Here is a 23639-nt window from a genome sequence, read left to right on the forward strand (position 1 = left end):
TCAGGGAAGCAGTTTCCGGGTTTCCCTTCCTGGGCTGGGACAGCAGCGAGAGACGAGAAGCTCCGGTTGTTGAACAATACCTCAAAGTTGCGCACAGGTAGGACACTGCTCGGTTCTTTGGGGTGTTATTTGTTTCACAGACGGTCAGGCTCAGTGTGAGTCGGAGAGGAAGAAGATCCGCTGGCGGGTCACTTGGAGCTTGCAACATGACACCAGCCGCGGTAACAACTGTTGCATTGCCAAAGTTTGACATGTAGCGTTACCACAGTTTCGATGCTTTTATGTCTTCAAAGTGAGTCTAATAGACACGCTTTCATTCACTGGGAGAAACATACTTGAGAAGCTTTGGCATTTATTTGAACTTTTTTATACAAATGTGCACACAAGCTGTCTGCCATCTGATGTTTGGAAAACTCAGTGAGTGTCTGACAGACTGGGTGTGGTGGACATCTAACAGACACTGAGGCCTTCAACCACGCTTCAAACTCTAATAGCTTGTGACTGAAGGATTGTATTTATGTTCTCCTCCATTAAACAACGCAACTGTCCAAATAAACACTTCCTCCTCCTCCTCCTCAGCTTCTTCTTTTGATCACATGAAGCTTTGAACTCATTTATTGTCCCATTGTCCCATTTTATTCCTGGCAGTTGCCTGGAAACAATCTTCGCTTCACCAGGCCTACAAATTTCCACATATCAGTGCGATTGACAGGCTATTCAGTGTGTTGACTTTCAAGCATTTCCTCTGGTATGGCTTTCCTGAGCTCTGCACTCACTTTCTGACATCTGATTATTCTCTGATCTTCGATTGTTAAGGACATTTACACAGAAACAAATTTAGCATTCAGACAACCAAACAATAACAGTGGGAAAGAAAAACATTTTCTCATTATATGGCTGTCTGAGATGTGGCGGAGGGCCACCATTGAAGAGTTATCATCCATCTTTGCTTGTGTTTTTGGCTCAGTGAAAACGTGCATATTTCACTTCCTGTCTTGCCCAGTGGTGAATGCTTTGAGCATGATTGCAGAATATACTATCTGCAATCTCAGGCTGGCAGCTGTCCTGCGAAATAGAAAGCAACTCAGATTTTCTGACCAGATTGGACAGAGATCAGCTTAATATCAGAAGAACAACATCACTTGGTATCGAAAGACATCCAAGCCCTCTGACCCAGCAACTTGTCCGCTCTCTGACCTTTCCCCTTCCTGAGACCTTATGTTGTCCGGCACAGGAGTGCCAGGGAAGACATTTGTCTGACAGTATAAACCACAAGGGGATGTGAAGTGAATGGAGAAACATAACTTACATTGAGGTGGAAATGAACAATTGTGCCTGAAGTTTGATGTTGCGCAGCAGGACACCTTTTTTTTTCATAAAGCTATTTGCAAAAGTCTGCATGAGAAACAATGCATTGGAAATTACCTTGTCACTGCTGCAAGGGGATATGATAATATGTATTATAAAGCAATATATGTCTTTGAAAAATATGTCCCTCCAAGTAAGCACCAAAACTCACCTTCATTTTCATTCATTTATCTAAATTTAATTCCCGTTTGAACCTCACTCAGCTTGTATTAGGCAAAAATCCGGTCCTTTCATGGCAACCTTCAAAATAATTTGTTATAAGCTTGTTTTTTGAAAGTTTGGAAGGACGAGCCCGGACTCTTAAAACGCTCTCACGACCTTTACAGTGTTATAAACGAGGATAAATATTCTAAAACTCTCAGACTTTGTAAATCTCTCAAACATTTTAACAGTATCAAACATTCTAAAACTGTCACACGTTCTCAGTCACACATTCTAAAACTATTGAATATTCTAAAACAATCACATACTAAAACTGTCAGGCATTCTTAAACTTTCACACATTTTAAAACTATCATATTATGGCACACGTTCATTTTGATTTTTGTCCAAAAAGCCTCCACAGCATATACCTCATTGACCATCACTGTACCAAACTGTGAGCTTTCAAAAACATAAATATACCAGGAAAGAATGAGAAACTTCAGTAATATGTTAATGAAATAAAGTTTCACAATCTAGCACTTAAAGTAACACTAAGGAACTTTCAGTTTCCGTTGATTTTGGCGGCGCCAGTGGACAAAAGCGGTAGTGTTTTGCCTAAAGGAATACTACAGTTCCCATGAGGACTAGTGCGTGACGCCGTAAAATGCTGCTCCCGGTGGCATGCTGTCAGACTGAACTCGCCTACATTTGTTTCCAGTGGCTGTGTGAAGGACGGATAGCGACGAGGTCATGAATCTAATGGTGGCTAAACAATATTATATCATAATGTGACGCATGCCGTGTGCTGGGTTCCTACCACCCTCCTCACAGTTTCTTAGTCCAACTGAAAGCAATACTGATGCCCTCAGCCCGTGACAGAGGGGTCATTCAACCCGTTGTAAGTCGATGTATCATCACAAAAGATATTAAAATGTTTTATTAAGGCTGAAAAGTTCCTTAGTGTCGCTTTAAGGTATTAAAAAAACAAAAAAAAGGTCAATATTCATTTACATGGTGTGGTATACTCTTCATTTGGGGTGTATCTTTTCAGATGAGAGGCAAGTATAGGTCTAGATATGGAGAAGTACTTTATTATTATCATTGCTATGATAATTATCATTATTACATTCTCAAGTCTATTTAAAAATACCGAAGTGTATATGGCAGCTACTAGGTAACTTAGAACTGTAGAACCATGTGCTCCCCTTTGTGGTGATTTAGGGATCATTATTATTATTGTTGTTAAGGTGAGTGATGTCTGGACAATTTTTTTAAACCCAAGTTTATTATACCATGTTAGAAATTATTACAAACGTATCATTAAAATATTTCAATTTTAAAGAGTTCAAGTCCAAATCGGAACACAAATTTGATTTTTCTAACATAAACAGCAAAGAGCAGGAACTCCAGAAGAGAGTTGATTCTTGGTGAACAGTAATTTGTTCTCACTATCAGCTTGGTGGGTGAGTGGAATAAAAACAGATGATTACAGCGGCATATCAGTGATCAAATTAATAGATTTTTTATCTGAAACAGTAAAATGTTTCACGACTACTCCGTGCTTCATTGATATTTTGTTTCTGTATGTCTCCTGCTTACTTAGTGGTTTCCTACCATGCCCCCATCATCATAAACCATCCATCCTGTGCTTTACACTCTGTGTGTGTCCTACAAACAGGCCCGCTGGTTTCCTCATGGTTGAAAGGCTTTTTCATTCCGCCCATTGTGACCGTTTTTCCTCTCTCAGGGGTCATATTATTATAACGTGTGGCTGAAACCGCTGCTTAAAAACCAGTGTCATGTCTTCATAACAGTCATGCTGGCCACCACCACAAAGTTTAGTCCCTCCAAGGGTGACTTCATTACAGTCAAGCCTCCCCTTCTCTGTGTTGTTGTGTGTCTGCATGCCTTTACATGAGCCAGGCATCACTTTAAAAAAGCTCTATAGCTTACGGATTCCTGGTGCTGTGATCAGTTGCCAGTAAACTTCCATTTTTGTTTTACGTCACTGAGTTCAAGTCTCCATGGTGTAAAAGTATTGTTTCAGTGTTTCCAATAAGTGTAGAAAGCCCTTAATCTAAAGCGAGGGGGTGTGTGAACCTTTGACACCGTCTGTCAGGAAGGTAAATAGTTCCACCAGCCCTGCTGCCCCTTTATGGCTTCACTCCAGCCAATAAATCAACTGTAAATGCATAACATGCCAACATCTTTGGCTTTAGTAAGGTGGCATTTTTCCCTTTTGGCCCAAACTGTTTAATCTCCCCCATGTCTGGCTCATTGATGGCGGTCTGTGTGTGTGTGTAAGTAGCTCAGCGGCCTGGCCGATTAAATGGCCATTATTAAGAGAGTATTATTGAAGTGCGCCTCCCGCCTGTCTGTCCTGTTGTGTTGTCTTTGTGAGATTACAACTGCGATATTGGAACGCTTTAATTAATCTGCTGTCGGACTAATGCTGGTTCCCACAGAGCTTGAAGAGGAATAACACTTGGGGCATGTGTATTTGTGTGTGATACACTTGATTGCACTTGTGTGGGCTGCCGCATTGACTCAGATGCTCATTTACAATGAAAGCACAGCTCTGCTGTGTTTGAAACCAGTAAATAGGTCGCACTTTGTGTTACTGTCAGTAACGGTAACGGAATTGGAACGCTGGAAAAAGTAATTCTTTAGATTTCATGTTACTCCCATCACTGGTCTTGACAATAAAGCTCAGCTTTACCTAGATATGCAAATAAGTGGCTATGCAGATTACGTGATGACATCATTTAGAACGTGCCTGACTGAGGAGTTGGCAACAATGTCTTGGTTTTTAAAGCAACATTGTTTTTACAAAACACAATAAATTGTATCATATTTAATTTAATTAGCTGTCTCTGAGAAACTCGGGCGAGGGTTGGAACATGGTTCATCCCAGATTTCAATGATGCTGGACTTAATGACTCTTTATATAGGTTGACGAAATGGGGTAGAGTCAGTTTTGGACATAAAATGGTACTTTCAAAATAAAGGCCTCCCAATGGGCCGAGAAACGGCTCCCACTGATTTACATGATAAATTGAGGTATTTTGAACCTCCTGTTCGCACAGCCCAGTGCCTCGAGTGAAGATTTCGCCATGCATTCTTGTAATATGACACCTCAACTTTCAAAATTAAGATGCCGTTCCATGGAAAACTTCTTCTCACTCTTTTTTTTTTTTATAACTGGAAATGTAATGCCATATTTTGCACAATCTTGATGTCGAAACTGCTCCTGACTGAGAGGGAACTTCTAGGACATATTTAGAAGCAAACCTGATGAAGAAGCAATTTTGTTGCTGAAAAAAAGAAGTCGGCAACAGAATATGGTGTTTTGGAAGCAATCATGGATAAAAATGGATTCCATCTTGGATTCCATACTGAATAACCACTTTTGCACGAAAATGACTTCAAAACACAACAGGATTTGAATTTAGCACTCTAAAATTATAGACAAAAAATACCAACCAATGTCAGTCACAGTATGGCGGGGGCACACTTCACTTTTCTGTTCAGCTGAACATACCAAGATGTGGCTTCTATTTGGATGCCATCTTGAATCTTGAATATAATTGCTACTATACTGAGATTATCAAGAAGAATTGTGAAACCTGTAATCAGTCTCTTCTTTGGTCAGCAATAAAATTGCTTCTTCATCAGATTTGCCTTCAAATATGTCCTAGAAGATCCTGCTCAGTCAGGAGCCGTTTCCTCATCAAGATTGTGTAAAATATGGTATTACATTTCCAGTTATTAAAAAAAAAAAAAATAGAAGAAGTGTTCCACAGAACAGCACCTTGGTTTCGAAAGTTGAAATTTTGGTATTACAAGAATGCATTCTTCACCGTAGGCATGGCGCTGTGAGAACAGGAGGTTCAGAATACCTCAGTTTAACATGGAATCCAATAGGAGCATTTTCTCGGCTGATTCTGAGGCCTTATTTGGAAAGAGCCATTTTACCTCCCAAAGTAATTCTATGATCATGAATGACTTTCCCCCATTTCTTCAATCTATATAAAGTGTCATTAAGCCCAGTTTCATAAAAATCTTAGGCAGGCCCTGTTCCACCTTGATAATGGTATCTTCTGATTTTCTCAGAGACATTTACATTAAACTCATTTTTAAGATTTTAATTTAAATGTCATTATTTCACATTATCCACTTTCATATGAATTATTATGACATTGTAATATGTATAACACAACCCACCCTTCGGTTCAGTTCAGCTTTATTTAAATAGTGCCAAGTACAACACAGTCGTCTCTTGGCGCTTTTACAGATAAAATGGTGGTGGTTCGATAAAGTTTATAGTCGAGGGTGAGGAACGTTTTCTCGCCCCTCCACCAGATGAGCTGCCTTTTATCAGAAAAAGTTCAGGAACTAAAAAGAAAAACAAGCATTGTTCTCCCCGTGGGCTCGTTGAAACCATCCTGTCAATAAGAGGGATCGCCACCGCTGACCATGGAAATACAGAATGCACCTTTATCTACCATGTCTTATATTAAACTGAAATGGATCCCCTCCTGTCCACCTGTGTCTGTGTTTGTCTCAGGCCAGTGAGGAGCGGTCAGTTGAGGTTCCCATGAAGCTCTTTCCCTTCTCTAAAATGACATAACCACAGTGCATCCCCGTTTGGCAGCGCACGGCGGTCTGCCTCTTTCCAATGCTTATCACACCCCTCTTGTCAAGGGCCAGTGTGTTGGTGATAAAATGGAGCCTGCTCTTCCTGCTCAGTCATTATGTAGCTAATTTATCAAGCGGCCTTGTTGCTCTGTCGTCTGCTCAGGGTCATAGAACCAGGCAGGAGTGCGACGTGCCCGAGACTTCAGCAGTTTAATAGGAGTCTGGGAGCAAATTATCACCCAGATGCTTTAATCACTGCTCCTGATGGTGTTCAGAGATCTGAAACCTTCAATCTGAAATCTTTGAGGATGGAATGTGAAATTAATTTTTAGTTTTCACAAATCTCTTCATGGTGTTTTTTTTTTTTAACTTAAGATCAGAAAAATAAAGTTTTGAAGATACGTGATGGAAAGATAGGTGCTACTTATGGTTTTGTGTGATTACAAAGCTGCAGCTACAGAAAAGTGTAATTTTTAGGTTGAATTACAAGGTTACTAAGGTATTTCACATTAGGAGATAATAAACATAATTTCTAAAATCTGTTGGAATCCATAAGCATGAAAGAGCATCACTTTTTGGTTATACTGTTACATTTGAAGCAGTTACACTTATGCTTCTATGACTTCGTAATAATACTCATTTCAGAAATTTAACTGGTTTCTATTATGAAGGAATTCAGTTTTATGAATGTTTGTTTTTATACAGCACTTAATAGCTATATTCTCTACTTATTTCTTTTTATCGTCATCAGTCATCTAAATAAACATTAAATTAGAAAATACCTATCTGCTTCTGTGCCTTGAAAGTTTCTCGATAAAGCCTGTTTGGTCCATCATGACACATTTTACCCATGAGCAGATCTCACTCGAAGAGTTTTCACTTGATATACTTTTTACAGGGATGGACATATTGTGGTCATTTAACTGACTTTGGTATCTTTTTTAATCCTTCTGCAGGCTCGTCTAATAAACAGCTGCAATGTCTCAGTCTGGAGAAAAAAGTAAGGTGAGTAAAAGGAAAGAAAGAAAACGCAAATTCTTTTCACAGATTTCAGGCTGAAATATGACACATCCACAAAGTATATAGGAGGAGTCTTTGGTGATTAACACTCATGGCACTCGTAATCTCGTGCACACATGCGTGCGCAAGCATCCAGAGAGGATATCCTGGAGAAATGCAAGTGTTTCATAGGAAGGTTTTATTGCCTGTTGGCATTCCTCAACCGTATGCATCATCATCAGTCTGACTCGTTTACACTCACTTGCACGTTTACGCAAAACATCTCATAAAATGATGAGAAATGTGAGGAAGGACTTGTTGAGCAAACTCACAGAGTGAAAAGAACAAGCTGTTAAAGCTTGAAATTATGTAACAGCAACATAAATTCATTAGTTTTTAACTTTGTGATTGTAAGGCGTAACATGTTTGTTTTTGTTTACTGCAGTTTCCAGATGCAGCAGGTTATGTTGGTTTTGCTAATCTCCCAAACCAAGTGCACAGAAAATCTGTGAAGAAAGGTTTTGAATTCACCCTAATGGTTGTAGGTGAGTAATCAGCTTTGTCTTTTTTTTTTTGTCGTTAGCAAAAATATCATTTGGAAGGAAGAAAAACTCAGTGTTTGTCTGTCTGTCTCTCTTCAGGAGAGTCTGGTCTGGGGAAATCAACACTAATAAACAGCCTGTTTCTCACTGACCTGTACCCTGAGCGCTACATCCCTGGTGCTGCAGGTACTCCGGACAGCACACGCACACTGTAATAATCGAGAAATGTCTGCAGCAATATCTCCAGCAGAGCAGCATTTCAAGAGGAATGCTGGGAATGTTGTAGTCTCTCAATATGACCCTGCCCTTCTTATGACTTAGATTAAGGCTTGTTCTGACTTAAAAACAATCATCCATTCCCTGTCTGCTTAGTTAATGTAGTTCAGATAGCACATTTCTGTTTGGTATGACAACATTTTAATTTAATTTCTAAAAGTCTTGTTTTTTGAGCAACAAATTGCTCTGCTTGGTTTTTACAAGTTGACTGTGTGAATCTGTACAGTTTTTTTCTGTGCTTTGACCCCACAGAGAAGATTGAGAGGACGGTGCAGATTGAGGCATCGACTGTGGAAATTGAGGAGAGAGGAGTAAAGCTTCGCCTCACCGTGGTCGACACTCCTGGATATGGTGATGCCATCAACAGCCAGGATTGGTGCGTTTGTACCCGGTGGAGGAATGATAACAAACTGAGAGATGTCCAGCGGGCTCACTCATCTTTCCCTCCTGTCCTCCGCCGTCCTCCCTTTTTATAGTTTTATCCTGAACTCCTTCTTTCCTACCTTTCCTCCCTCCACATTCCCTGTGTTTAGATTCCATTCTGCTTTGTGTTTGTGTGTGCGTCCGTGCGCGGTTAAAGTTTCAGCAGGAGTGTCTTCTTCTTGGCCATCTTCATTTCAGTGGTGAAATTGTAACCTTTAACAGTCCTTTCACCTCTGTTTTCACAGTCTTGTTTCTCTGAAATGGAAAAGTAAGGAGAAATGCTTCATTTCGGCAGAACTGACCTGTTGACATGACAAAAAATTAAAAATGCCACCCAAAATTGATACGATACCAAAATTCTTCAAATGGTTGATACGTTTTGTTGGATTACCCATGTTATGATGCTTTATAAACTCTAACTACACACAGATGAGTTGGGTCAGTTACTAAAGAAAGAGTTTGACTAACTTCACCTACTTCTGACATGTTGTGGATTTTCCAAAGCAAGTCAGCCCAAATACACAGAAGAGGCTTGTCTCAAGACAACACTTATGTTCTGATTTGATTTTTGCCCTTGCGCCGACAGACTAACTGAAAGCTTCTGAAAACAAAGTGTCATTACATTCCGAACATTTTGAGTAACTTGTGTCATGTAATCTCACTTTGATTGATTCTTTCAATAGAGTTTAACGTTAGATCTTGTAATTCTTCAAGCGAATGTGATTATTCTCCTTTGCTGTGTTTGACATCAGCTTCAAGACCATCATCCAGTACATTGATAATCAGTTCGAGCGATACCTGCATGACGAGAGTGGACTGAACCGCAGACACATAGTGGACAACAGGGTGCACTGCTGCTTCTACTTCATCTCTCCATTTGGCCATGGGTAAACAAACTGATGCATCTTTGGAACATTTAGAATGAGCTTAACTTGTATTTCAAATGGAATATCTATCAATATTCTCAAAATCATCCCACTCGCTGTTCCTGTGTTTCTAATCCTTTCTTTCTTTTTTTCCTGGTAGATTGAAACCTCTGGATGTGGAGTTCATGAAGGCCATTCACAGTAAAGTCAATATAGTCCCAGTCATCGCTAAGGCTGACACCCTGACACTGAGGGAAAGGGATCGCCTGAAGAGGAGGGTGAGCTTAATACACACACACACTCACACGCTCACACTCACACTTCATTATTACATAATGTGCACTCGGCATGAAATCATATTTCCTCAAGATGCAACTCTTGGCACTAAACTGGTAGTCTTAACACTTGTCAGGATATTACAGACTTAATTTGGATCTGCTATGGGATTGTTCTTATCCCCACGGAGGATGCATTGTTTAGACTTTAAAAAGTGAATCATCATATTAATAGAATGAAGTAATTCAATAAGAATCCAGCTTTATTGGCATGCTGATGTGTCATAGTTTTGTGTTCTTATGAGAGAATTCACTTCCACGTATAATTAGTGATGTGTTTTCGGCCCTTTTTTTTTTTTTTTTTTTTTTTTGTATTTTTGATGCTGCTGCCAGATTGTTCAAAAGTACAGGGAGGGGCCACATCAGGGAGGAAACAGTAGGAGGGACGGACAGAGGAAAAGAGTGTTGTATATAAAGTAGATTGAGCACATCTCATCCAGTCTCAACCCGGCCCAGATACTTCCTGTTGGAGCTCACCCAAATGTCTGCCTGCTTGCCTGCACGCTCCTCAGCTTCCTGCTGTCCTGCAGGGGAAAAGACTGAGGAGTACCACACATCACATACACCTCTCCAAGCTGTGTTCAGCTGATAACCTCTTACATACAAGATGAGTTAGCAGGATTTCCCTGCTTCTGTGCTCGACTGATTTCTACTCTTCATGCAGCTTTTTGCACTGCCTGAATATGACGCTCTGCTGTTGTGTGTAAAAACTATACGTAAAAATCATTGCGGGACCAGAAACTCGATGCAACCTAACAATAACGTACCGTAATCCTAGATAATACTTTATGGTGATGCAATATGTTTGCAAGTTGTCAAAGACCAAGTTGAGTTACATCTCTTCTTTTCTTTCCTTGCTTTCTGTCTGAATAGAGTGAAGAGCTGACACAACTGATCAATTTGCCACACACCATGAAATTATTAATATTTTTTTACAAGCTGACAAAGCTTTTAAGCACCAATGATGATTATTTAACAATGTCGCTTTTCCGAGGTGAGGATTAAGCGTACTAAAAGTGTCCCCTCAGACTTTGCAGCAGGAGCTGACTCTCTGTATTGGTTTACCAGTAGAAACCAGAACAGTTAATCAAGAAGCATTCATTTTCACATCAGTTCAATATGAAAATAACAATCAAGGCTTTGGTGCGAATAATCCTGCTTCTGTCTTATTTTATAATTAAATGTCAGCCTGTCTCCACACCTTCCTGAGTACACCCAGACCTCCCACCTGGCTCTTATTCAGGGCTCGGAGCCGGTGGTCTGGCAGGCGTCGGGCTGCTGGGCGAGCAGCAGTCCAGCTCTGTTCTTTTCTCTTCTTTGTTCTGATTGAAGCTTCAGCAGTCAAATCGCTGATGCAGCACCTTAGCAGTTCAGAACGTCACAGCGAAGCCATTCAGTACTCGTGTTTTTTCTTCCTGCAATTCCTAAGACAACAGAAATTATTATGTCTCATTAACATTATATTTAAACTCAAACATTGCAATAGTTTTGTCTTTGTGTGAAAGAGTTTCTGGCAGCCGAGGTGAATTTCCTCCTCGTTGGTGCCCGGCCGGTCCAACTGTACTCTGAAGTGTTGCTTTGTGCTGTGACCTTTCATAAACCTTGTAAGTGTTCCTCTGGTACTTTCGATGAACAACAACATGTTTCCTGCCAACTCTGACCCTCGCCTGAAACTACAGAAAACCCCCAAGCTTGTTGGCTTGCTGATCCTGCAGGCAGCATCCAGCCGGTCAGCTGTCTAAGAATGAACCTTTGGCTTAATTTTTGTTTTAATTTTGGGTGTGTTTTTGTTTCCGTCCAATGAATGCGTAGCGCTAAAGTGGGAAATTATGAAATTGGGTTGCGGAAATACTCTACCAGTATCACTTTGATCTGACCTGTATCCATTTGGTCCGCTGTGCTATCTGTCCAGCAGTTTATTCACACGCTCTGCTAAGTGTTCCCTTAACAGACATTTCCCACTGTACACTAAGCAGCAATTAACTGGAGAGTTCAACGAAATTTACACATAAACACACACACAAATCCATAACATTTAGCTATGGAAAAAGTATACTTTGCTGCACTAAACATACAATTACATTTCTTTGTGTTTATACTCAAAATAAGGCATTTTACTTCATCTCAGCCCTCTAATGACGGTGAGTTCCTGGACGAGCCATTACTGCCAGGAAATACAGAGGCTTAATTGTGCTATCTGACCCAAATTTAGAAATAGTACTATGCGTCTCGAAGGAGGGTGTATTATTGCTGTTATCTCTTGTTTGTCCTCAGTTTAGACAAGTACAACTTTTATCTGCATTTTATTCGTACAAAACAAGTTTGATGACTTGTTTTAGGTCAGTGTATCAAACTGCAGGGCAGCTTTTTTTAATTATTATTTGATTAAATGCTTTCAGTATCTTATTTATGTAGTAAACATAAAATTCTTTGATAGAATAAAACGGTGCTTGTGATGGTGTAATGTTTTTCTTTCAGTATTTGACTATGTTGTGTTTGGATGTGTATCAGCGAGACCTCATTTATAAAGAAGTTGTGTCTGTACGTGGGTGGCTAAATGCTGAATGAACAACATATGTTGACAACAACTTCTATACGAGTCTGTTTGGAAAACTAATTTCTGGTCCATGAGGAATAATCACACAATTACTTGATTTGTTACAGTAACCAGGTTCCTTGGCTGTATGGAAACATAATCACTGTAAACGTGAAACATCATGGTAATGCTCATTAATCTCTATTAAGTGTCTCCCAGGAGAACTGGCTTGAGCATTTGTTGGCTGATCAGATTAGTTGAAGTGGCTCTTAGGTATACGTGCCTGACTCCTGTCGTGCAGTCCTGTACAGGGACGCAGGGCACCAGGCCTCCCTTTGAGGTCAGTGCGCCAGCAGCCAAGAACCTGCCAAGAAGCCGAGTGCGAGAGAATGATTGATAAGTCCCAGTGTTTCTCCCATACAATTTATCGGTTTGTTTTTTGCCGGGCACTTTCTCACCGTTCGGAGCCATTTGTCTTTGAGTAAATGGGACCCTTCCATCCTAAACCCTCGTCCAGCCCTTTCACTTACTATTAGGGGGAAACAGCTTGTACAGAACAATATAGGTTTCCTGCAATGTGTCGAGTGTGTTCCACTGACAAGACACAACCTGCTGGCCCCGCACAGCTCCGGCAGGACAAAGGAACAAACCTCCCCTCGTTTACCTTTCATCCCCTTAGTTCTGCTTGCCTCTCGCCCAGTCCTTCCTCTGCTGGCAGTGCCACATTCAGGCGCCTCTGATGCTCTCCTTCTACTTGTTTGTGTTCTTTCTTTCTTTCTCTTTCTTTTTTTTTTCCCCCCAATTTTTACTAATGCCAATTTCCTACCCTCTCTTCGGAAGCTCATAAGTTGCCCTGAGGAGGGTATATTGAGGGGCTGATCCTCTCAGTCTGGGACCCTGCAGTCATATCCGGTGTAGGGCTTTAGTCCTAAAGTGCTTCACTGGCTGTTTTCTGTGTGGACATAAAAGACAGTATTCATCTGGTTCAGACTGGAATCCTGATGGAAGAAAAAACATGAAGATGTTGACTTAATTCTGGATTAAAGGTCGATGTAATATGAAGTGGACTAAAAAAATTATCCTCCCACTATTGTGAAGGGAAAGCAATTATTTTGAGACTTCCACTGGAACACTAGAGAGGTTGATACCAGTCTTAAATCGGCATGCATCAATTTGATTAAAAATGTTAGATTAAGTCTTTTTATATATTGACATACTTATACAGGACTTAGTTTAACATTTCCTAAAAAGGGATGAAAGTAAGATGAGGACATGTTTAAACCCCCTACTATACACTTATAAATAAAAAAGTTGGACAAAATGGTATTTACAGTAAATCATTCAAAAACATAGTGACTGTTTCCATTATCAAAAATACAACAATGTTAATTTTCATTATGATGAAAGTTTGGTGGAGGTCTAATGCTCTCTTCTTAAGGCTTCTCTTCAGCCATAGGTCAGAAAGGGCAGGAGAAACGGGCTCCTCCTGTGTTCTCGCGCACGGCTGCCGACAGCAGACAATAGTTTAGACTTTTTTTTCTTCTCATTTCATTCCTTTGTGTTTTCCCCTGTCCATTACTATCCTACCCGACCTCTTGTCATTAACTTTTTGTCCTCACATCTCTCAAACCCACCTTCCATTGTGTTTACCCCCTTTAATTACTATAATATGCCCACAGCAGAGCTCATTCAGGCTCTCAGATCTGTTGTTCTAGAAAAACAAATTTTATTGCAGGAACACGCAACTGATGAGGTTCGTCAAATTACACTTTAATCAGCTTCAATCCACATTTAAATATCTGGCCATTGTACATGTTTAGGCTGATGTCTTATAGGGAAAAGCTGGTGACAAAGGTGATTAATTCATGGCTGCTCCTGTGTGAGTGTGAGTCCCCGGTCTGCTTGTTTGCTCCTTTTCCTGCCAGTGTTTTAAATCCTCTGATATGTTTATTTTTCTGACCTCCAGCGGTCATTGTGCCAGGGCACGCATCTAAATCTCTGCAGATTTAAAAACAATAAATGTACATTTTTCCTCATGGAACAAGCGACTCTGTTACACACGATCCGTCCTCAAGTGGGGAAAGCACAAGATGTCAGCCGCGTGAAAACAGCAGGTTTCATTGTTCAAAGGCCGACCTGAAAAGGTGATTCTTGAACTTTTTGCCATTCTGGTCTTTAGTCACTCTCCTGTTACTGCGGACACTCTTTTGATTAGCAGACCAAGAAGACAGATCTGATCTGTGGTGTAAATCCTAAACTGTCCCCTTCTAAATCTTGCTTAAATACCAGATTACATGAATAGCCTGATTGTATCTCTCCACGCTCCTTGATCACAGGGTGAAGGTGGGTGGTCTCAACTGTACTAATGCGCAGTCCAGACTGTATGTGCGCCCGGCTCTGTGTCCGCATGCCTGTGTAATGATTGTCACTGGAATCACGGTATGATGCGTCACATTTCCATGGCTGTTGGTCATCCTCTGTACTTTCTGTCCATACCTCCTGTGAAGATAAGTCCAGCCATTCTGGTTGGTTTGATCTCGTCTGGACCGACTCAACATATCTGGAATGTGTTTCTGTGAAAGTGTCTTTAATCCTGTGAACAGAAAGGTATTGTTCTCCTGGTGTTGCTGTGTGTCAGAGTCAGTCCTGTTCTGATGTCAGTGAGATTTCCCCCATTAGATGTTCTTATATTTTTTTACTTTGATGAGTCACTCACCCCCAGGAGCTCCGAAGCTGCTCGCACGTAACTCGCAATCTCTTTTTCCTTCTCCTGACACGGAATTAAAGTGGTTCAAAAAGTGAGACTGCGGTTTGCTATTGGTGTATGGGTGTTTGTGTAGGAGGCTGGTATGAGGTCTAAATCCCTCCAGCCCCCTCTGGATTGGGTATTGTTGGGGCTCCCTCACCCCCTTCGACTCCCTGCAGGCAGGAGAGAGCCGGTTAGTTGAAAGGCGTTTCCCGGCAAGAAGGAAGCATTTGTTCTCACGTGTCTTCATGTAAGCACGTTCACTTCGGACACTACATATTATTACTGGTACTCGGAGCCCAGCACACAATGAATTCCATTTTTTTTCATGACGCCAGACCTCACTTGTTTTGCAACCTTGTAATTCAGCTCCGTGTGTGTCTGTGTGTTGTGAGACAATCTGATGACATGGAGATCGGAGTGTTCTTCATCATATGTCAAAGTTTATCTTTGTGGGCAGATTTACTTGAGGGTGGCAGTAAAGCTTCACGAGAAACGCTGACTGAAAGATAGATAATTTAATTAGAGAAGTCTTGTTTCGTGGATTACTTGGTTTTTCCATCATATATTTGAAATGCAGTTTGTTTACTATTGTTATATTTATGACTGGAGGCCCCTCTAATCACAGTAGTTCTTTTAGAAGGGGTTGGTCCTATTTTATATGGGAAAAGAAGGTTGTCACAGTGCATGTCTGGAAGTCATATTTTCATTTATTGGCTGGTAAAGCTGAAATTCATCTTGTAATTTTTAAGTGGAATTTATTGACATTTGAATATACCTTCAATTCCTTATTCTTTAACAAGCAGTTTGTTTAACCAATGGGTCCGCCATTTTGATGTTTTACGGAGACAGCTGTGATTTGGTGGAACAAGTCGCTTCCAGTTGCAAGGTTGCAAGTTCCATCTCCGTGCCATGGCCATATATGGAAGTGTTCATTGGTTGAGCAAGACACAAAATTTCAAACATCCTTGCGTCACAGTTGTGAATATGGCTGAGTGTTAAACACTGTCCAACTGCTGAAGCAGTGAGGAAAAAAAATAGTTGGAGACCTTTGTCTTCATTTAGTGCCGCCGTCTGTCCTGTTCAGAAGCTCCGTAGGGGTCTTTGCTTACCTGAAGGCCTCCTATACTCACGTTTCCAAACCTGCCGCAGACGTCACCATAACCATAATTTCTCTGCAACCAGTGGTCAGACTTTTGTGTTTTAGTCACATCGATGCTCATCCCCTCTTTGAAAAGCTTGTGTAATGAGTACTTTTGAAGCTCTTACAGTGAGAGGATGTTGAGTGTTTTGGTGGCGCCATATAAAAGGGGAGACAAGTCGCACCGTGCCCTTACTTTTTGTGTGTCGTTTAGTTTTGCAAGTGCTAAAATTAAGTGGTAATTTAATTCCAGTAAAGTAAAATTCTCACCTTTTTGTTTAATTTTGTTGCTATTAAATGCTGTGGGTTGGCCCATGTGTTTGCGGGTTTATCATCAAAGGAACAAAGAGTTTGAGTAAAAGTCAATACCTGGGTTTATAAGGCGAAAACTAAGCAGTTGTTTTGTTCAGAAGCAGTGGACCTACGGGAATCTCATAAAGGACACAAAGCACTCGCCATGGCCTGGAAAATCCTTTAATAACTTCTTCAGCCTGGGGAAGAAGACGGCCCCTGTTCCTCAGCCTCACAAACTGAAGTGTCCTGTCCGTGAGTCGGTCTTCACAAACATGCAATGTGCATCCCAACCTTTATTTGACTTCTCTCAGTGTTCTATAATATCTTTAGTTTTGAAACACAGTTAAAACATGCTGAGGGTGTTCACTGGTGAAAGGCGACATTATTTCAAAGATTATTAGTATTTTAAGTAAAATAAAAGGGTTTAGAAACCATGTAACTGAAGGAGTTAATGTGTTTTCTTGGCGTGAAACAAAGAGCTCCTGCAAACTGATCAGAGACGCTTCTTTTGAAGGCGCTGATGCGCCGTTTCTTTCCCATGGTTCCCAATCTGTCGAAGCTGGCAGGCGGCACTGACATTACATAAAGGTTATGTAAAGACGCTGCTGATCCGGCCACTATTCTTCAATTCTCGCTCTTCTTAATTAGACTTGATTAGTGTCGATGTGCAGTTTGATTGCTGTGCCATTTTTGTTTTGTTTGTTTGTTTCGCTCTGTTTGCATTGTTGCGTTGCTGAGAATGCTCTGCTACATGTATCTACTTCCAAGTATTGTTCGATGTTTGCAATATTAGTTTAATGGAGACAAACTACGGCCAGGCCAAAACGAGCTCGGGTCTATTCAACAATCACACCAGAAAGCTGTGTGATTGTGCGTCCGTGTTTGTGCAAGTGGTTACTTGCTTAAGAAGTGCGGCATTCACCGCAATCCCACTGTTTTGTTTCTTTTTTCAGGTATTTGTTTCTTTTCAGCAAGGTTCGACCGAGGTGGATTTTTCACTGCTTCACAAGCATTTGAGTCATTCGTGTTTTCGTGGCTTTGTTCATGACAATGGGTAGATGTTGAAAATATTATTTCAGGAGCAGGTTGACGTGACAGAGCGGCTCATCCCTTTAATGATAGGTTTTTAGCTTGTTTCATTGGGATTGGAGCTTTTGGCCCAGACTGCTGTGCAGTTGCAGAAGAACTGCTTCGCCACATCTCCCACCACATCACGCTGTGTAATTATATCTGTGTGTGGACTTGTAGGTATGCTATATTTGGGGCTTGACAGTACCACCACAGTATACTTCATACTTCTATTTCAAGACTCTACTTAGTCTGACTTTTGTTGGGAAATACACCTCTGGCGTGATTCACTTGCAATTTGTTTCTCTTCAGACAAATTTTGAATTGCCCACATCGGCCTCCGCCCTCACATTTATCGCTGCCGCTGCACATGACGGAATATTTCCACAAACAATGCTCCATATTTTGTTGACGCGAGCCAGAAACATGAGGCGATAAACCCTTGGCTTCCTTTTCTAATTAATGTCGAGGCAGAATCATGCATGGCATTGTTTGCATGCTGAACTCGCAGCACTGAGTGGACCTGCACGGCCAACCATAACAGTGCAGAGAAGGGGTGGGGGCGAGCGTCGAATTATAGGCAGACAGGATGGTCATAAAATCAAAACGTCTCCCGCTGCCAGATACTCCGTGCCAACTCAAATACGCAGTTACGGGAGGAGAGGCTGGTGTAACATTAAAGATTAAGGCCTACACGGTGTACAGTAAATCAGAAGGAGACAACAGGGATTTGGAAGAGGCAGTGATTCTGACATGGCTTCATCCCCGAGAGGTCTTTATTATAGGTGTCAGGCCGTACTAAGCACATGCTACAGGAGAAAATCTTTCACGTAAACAGCTATTTTGGATTAGCAACGGCAGGAAACAGATGATGCCCGACAACAGACTTGTGTTTTGCGCTGGCTCTGACCAGATGGTTTTTTTCCAGATACTTTGAGTTTTATCCATCTTCGATATCAAGTTTATCCGCTTTAGGATCGTGGGAGCTCCAATATGTAAATTGTTGCTCAATGGTTTTCAGTTTGATTCTTCCTGTTTTATCACGTCTCAATGTATCCCTATCTTATCTTGTTGTGTAAGTACATTTTGTTGTTTGTTTCATTTTTTCCTGCCATTGTGTCATGCCTGTTTATTTTCCCACTGAGTGCAGAATTTCCCAAAACGTTCTATGTGCTGCCCCACCAGTCTCATGTTTATCCAGCTTCCATGTCGGAGGCTCCTGTAAAATCCCAATGTGTTTAAGTTAATGGAGGAAAAAAGAGGCTCTGGTCCGGTGTCACGCTCTCCTCCGAGCCCTGCAAAGTCTGTTTGTTTTTAGATCTGCCTCACAACAATACCCGATTCTCCCCACACACACACTATCTCACACACACTGCACACAGGGCTCGCTGAAAAAACAAGCGACAGCCATAACAAGGACTCAAACAGGAGCTGCGCTCCGTAGGAAAACCTGCGCTCACTTCCCAGACTCCTGGCTGACTCACTACTGTCCTGTTATACGCCACAGCACATGAAAGTGCCCCAAAAAGTCAGGAAAACAACGCTTGACATTTTTTGGCTCCATTACATAAGGCTACATTGTGGATTTTCAAATTCTGCCCCTGGGAAAACAAAAGAAAAATGCAGCTTTGATGTTTAGAATAACAAATACTGACATCTGTCCCTGAGGTAGCGGTAAAGAAAGCTCCTTTGTTTCAACTTGTTTCTTCACCGGTTGAAGAAATAAAGCAGGGTGAGAACTTCAGACACGTTCACATCTTGAGCGCACACATAGATTGTTATTTTTCACCTGTCTCGCCCCCACCCTACTCCCCTGTGGGGGGGCTTTAATTAAATGTGTTGCTGCAACACCGGAGAGTCTCTCGCACACAACACACACACCTTCATATTACTCTATACAGCTCTCGCACTTTCTGTTTATGGGTCAGAGCGGCAGCGGTCTTTTTGCCATATAATTCCTAGTTTACAGCGAGGGCACGTGTTTTGTAAACACTGCAGTGGCATGCGCTTTGCTGAAAGCAGTTTCTGCAGTTCACAGCTGTATTGACTTGGTATTCTGGTTATATGTGAGCACACAGGTGAGCGGCGAAGTAAATGTCAGCAAGAACAATGCCTTTTGTGTCTTTGGCACCTCAGAACAGAATGTCAGGCACAAAAACACTGAAACATACAAAAATGACTAATAAAATATTGTCGGAGGAAAGTTTTTATTTCTCTCTCTCTACTGTCGGGAAGTTGTTTCAATGTTTTTAAGTGAGAGAATCTGTTTCTCCACACTTTCCTAATGGATTCCCGTTTTTGACCTCTGCTATTAGATGTCTGAAGGTCGCAGTGAGGTCATGATGCTGCTGTCTTCTAACTCTTTGTTTTATCTGCTCCCATCTCTCAGATCTTGGATGAGATTGCGGAGCAAGGGATCAAAATCTATCAGCTTCCAGATGCCGACTCTGACGAGGACGAGGAGTTCAAGGAACAGACCCGAGTCCTGAAGGTGAGAGCGGGACATGAAGTTGATGTCATCTGTTACGAAACTGCGTCAGACGTTTCCGTCCGACGGCTCAGCGCTACATGCTGCCCTCTCTCTGTTCCTCCCTCTTCCCCTTCGCTGCAGCCTTTCGCATCCCTTCATTTTCCATCTCTCCTGCCATGTGCCTTCCTCTGACGTGGGTTCTGTCTGGGCATCCACTGACTTTCTAATTTCCTTTCCCAGGCCAGCATTCCCTTCGCTGTGATTGGCTCCAACCAGCTGATTGAGGTGAAGGGTAAGAAGATCCGTGGTCGTCTCTACCCATGGGGAGTGGTGGAGGTGGAGAACCCCGAGCACAACGACTTCCTCAAACTGCGCACCATGCTTGTGTGAGTATTTAGACTGAGGCTTTCCAAAATGAGTCCACTGAAGCATGGACAGAGTCTCTGTTTGGTGTCCACCAGAGGAAAAAAGGTAAAAATCAGGCTTTGCTGCCCCCTAGCGTGTGTGAAGATCTGACGGTGTGTTTCGGTTGTTTCAGGACTCACATGCAAGACCTCCAGGAGGTGACACAGGATCTGCATTATGAGAACTTCCGCTCGGAGAGGCTGAAGAGAGCGGGCAGGTGAGCTGTGGTTTCAGATCACTTACCGCACATAAACTGCTCCTCTTTAAGTCTAAGTTCATGTTAAACTTTTGTTTTTTTCTCTCCGTTGCAGAGCTGTAGATGAAGATGTGATGGATAAGGACCAGATCCTGCTACAGAAAGAAGCAGAGGTAAGAACACACCGCTGGAACAGAGATGTTTCTTTCTATTTTATCTTTGTTCAGAAATCAGTCTTGAATGGAGAGAAACATCTATATGCTTTTTCAGCTCAGCAATAATGGGCTCCAGGAGATTGCCCCAGCATTGTTTACCTGATGGGCCTCGGAGCCCTCATGGCAGAGCTGTTTGTAATCAATATGCCCAGCAGGATATGTCATCACTTCCTGCTTGGATGTCCTGGTCCAGTTTTATGGTGGGAATGACCTCAGTGCCACGAGGAGCCAGAAGCACAAGCCTGAAAGGGCAGCTATTCATTTGTGAACATGTTGTTATGGTTTATGGTGGAAGGAAACATTACAATAACCCATGTTACTCCCTAGATTCCTTAATGTTGTCCCAGAGGGAAAGTGATATGTAAGCAACATTTATATGAAAAGCTCCTGGAGCAAGTTGAGCGCCTGTGTTTCAAAGAAGTAGAATGTTAAAAGTTATTCTTGTTTACAATATGATTTAGTTTATGCACTAATTTATTGTAATATATTGGCAATTAAACAACATAGTGCTGTCAATTAAGCTTTTTTTTTCAATTTAGTAGGAATATGACTAAAAAACTAGCCAGTTCAAGTTAGGGTTTTGAGTTTAGTCAGATATCACAGATAACTGTGATGATAGGAAGAATTGGAAAACATCTGATTGTATGAAATAATTTAATATTTTTTTATCCTGTGAACTGTCTTATTCACATTACTGATGGGCAAAAATTATTAATATATCATAATGATTTAAAATATCTGAGCTAATATGAAGCTTCAACTTTTGAACTCAATTGTGGGATGCAGCTGTGTTTTCCCCTGAACAATTAAATCAATATAAATGTAAAGAATCATTTTAGTTAACTTGAAATATTTCCAATACATAAAACATTAAACATGTAAATCTCCTGCAGCAAACTGGTACCATTTTCCTTTTAAAGATTGATTCTAATAATCTCACATCATGATTTAATTTGCAGCTTATGTTATTAAAACTGACAGAATCAGTTTAAAAACATTGACCATTTGTAGTTCCTTCATCAGCCACAAGATGGCGTATTTACTCTTTGTAAGAGACCCAGGAGCGCACCGCCCCCAGCCTTCTTTTTCCACATGATTTGTTTTGGCTTGCAGATGAGCATTTATTGACATTTCATGGACAATTCAGTTTGATTTATTGATTTCATGCCCTTTTGAACCACATTTATTTAATCACAGTTACACTCATTAAAATGGCACTAAAATGTCTGGAGCCTGTTTTTTTTATATACATATGATTGATATGAAACATACACATGTAAGAAGGTTATTGTGTATCAAAATCTTTGGTTACATTTTCATTTGCCTCTTTTTTTCCTCTCTCTGCAGCTGAGACGCATGCAGGAGATGATCGCTCAGATGCAGGCACAGATGAAGATGAAATCAGATGAGTAAACGACGCCAAGCTGAAGCCCCAACAAGCACATACGAGTCTCTACAATATATATCTATATACACACTCAAACCTGGTGGTTCAACGCTTCCTGACACTACTCCGCAGCCTGCAAACACACATCCATCCACTGCTCTGGAGCGCCACACTTTTCCTCTCGACCATCTTTTTTAAGACCTTGTTTACAGCCCAGATCGGAACTAGTCACTGAAAGAGACGGAACACAATTTATTGATTGTGAAATCATTTCACTTGTATCCGTTATTTAGCCTTCATCTAAATTATTGTCCTCCTAGCTGCCAGTGACAATGGTACTAAGTCTTTGCCATGAGAAGTCTTGTTTACAAAGATATAATGTACGAGTTGTGAGTTTCTTTCACGTCCAAGCTCCACGAGGTACAGTGTTTCATTCATTTTACTGTCACACTAACACTATTTTATGGTTCTTTTAAAGAAAATAATTAAAAAAAAACAGTTGGTATGTATATCTATGAGTCAGTGAGGCCGCTGCCTTTAACTCTGTGTAGTTTCAACACTTTGTGCCTGTTTGCTGACATCTGTCAGTGCAATAACCACATTATTACCACAGCCAGGAAGAATCTGTGTGATAATCTGTCCTCTTTCAGGATGAGAAACACTTCCATTTCTTGTTTGCCTCTGTTAAATCAGGAATTAATTTAGTAGCCTACAGTGAAAATTGATGTTTATTAGTGATACAACCAGACTTCAGGATCAATAACATTTCTTGCTTTTCAGGATTTGATCTTTATTTTAGTGCCAAACTACAACTGATGACTGAAAATTAACCCAGTGATCCTGAATCTTGTGTGTCTTTATGCTTTCAGTGATGTTATTTAATGTGTGAAGTTGTCTGTTTGTACCTTACACACACAGATCCTCAACATACTGTATTAATACTTTCACTATGAAACTCACATTCAATAATATTTCACGGTACTGTGTGTAAATCCCTCCAGCCATCTGTGAGCAGCAGACTAAACACGCTAACATTTCTTCAGCTCTGTTTCTGAGAGGCCTTCAGCATCAGTCTGCTCTTCTGTATTAGGTTGACGTTTGCATATTTGACTGCTGAATTAAGACACATATAATTTTTTTTTCTTAACTGTGTCTGTTATATTCTGTTTGTAGGTGTTTTGTACTTCTTTCTGAAATAAATTTGTTTAGAGAACAAAAGTGGAATCACTTCTTCTTTTGACATATTCATACATTCTGAAACATGCTTTCTTGTTGCTGTTTACCACAAACATACCACAAGCAAATCCACAAAACATGTATTAGTCTTCATTTCTGAAAGGGATGCTTGTGATCTTGTTGCCAACATATATTTCTTGGGGATTCTTTTGCGTTAAGAAAAGGTGAATACATTTCTCTCTCTCTCTCTCTCTTTGAAGGTTGTATTTGACAGCTGTATTAAATGACTTTCAAACTGAAAGAACTGAGAGTCACAAACAGAAATACAGAAAGTTGCATGTCTGAGCACAACAATTTCCTACAATAATAAATTTAGTATTTTGTGTTCATGAGTCAAACTTGTCAGAGTCATCT

The 23639-nt window shown here is 40.9% G+C and overlaps 1 protein-coding gene across 1 annotated transcript; it reads left to right on the top strand.

Annotated features, from left to right (window-relative positions):
- Window positions 1-23206, top strand: zgc:63587 (septin-2). The gene is made up of 12 exons (XM_030103957.1): window positions 1-97; window positions 7107-7155; window positions 7595-7694; window positions 7791-7877; window positions 8220-8343; window positions 9143-9277; window positions 9417-9534; window positions 19766-19867; window positions 20087-20232; window positions 20385-20468; window positions 20563-20620; window positions 22010-23206. Exons 2-12 carry the CDS (start codon window positions 7129-7131, stop codon window positions 22073-22075), a joined length of 1047 nt encoding a protein of 348 aa, XP_029959817.1. The 5' UTR covers window positions 1-97; window positions 7107-7128; the 3' UTR covers window positions 22076-23206.
- The last annotated feature ends 433 nt before the right edge of the window (window positions 23207-23639 follow it).

Source organism: Salarias fasciatus, chromosome 12 (assembly GCF_902148845.1).
Source record: "Salarias fasciatus chromosome 12, fSalaFa1.1, whole genome shotgun sequence".
Lineage (NCBI taxonomy): Eukaryota > Metazoa > Chordata > Actinopteri > Blenniiformes > Blenniidae > Salarias > Salarias fasciatus.

Excerpts from the sequence above, each read along its gene's own strand:
- zgc:63587 (XM_030103957.1), top strand. The coding sequence starts at position 7,129 with ATGTCTCAGTCTGGAGAAAAAAGTAAG. Across the intron at positions 7,878-8,219 it reads CTACATCCCTGGTGCTGCAG|AGAAGATTGAGAGGACGGTG; the intron begins GTACTCCGGACA and ends TTGACCCCACAG. Across the intron at positions 9,278-9,416 it reads ATCTCTCCATTTGGCCATGG|ATTGAAACCTCTGGATGTGG; the intron begins GTAAACAAACTG and ends TTTTCCTGGTAG.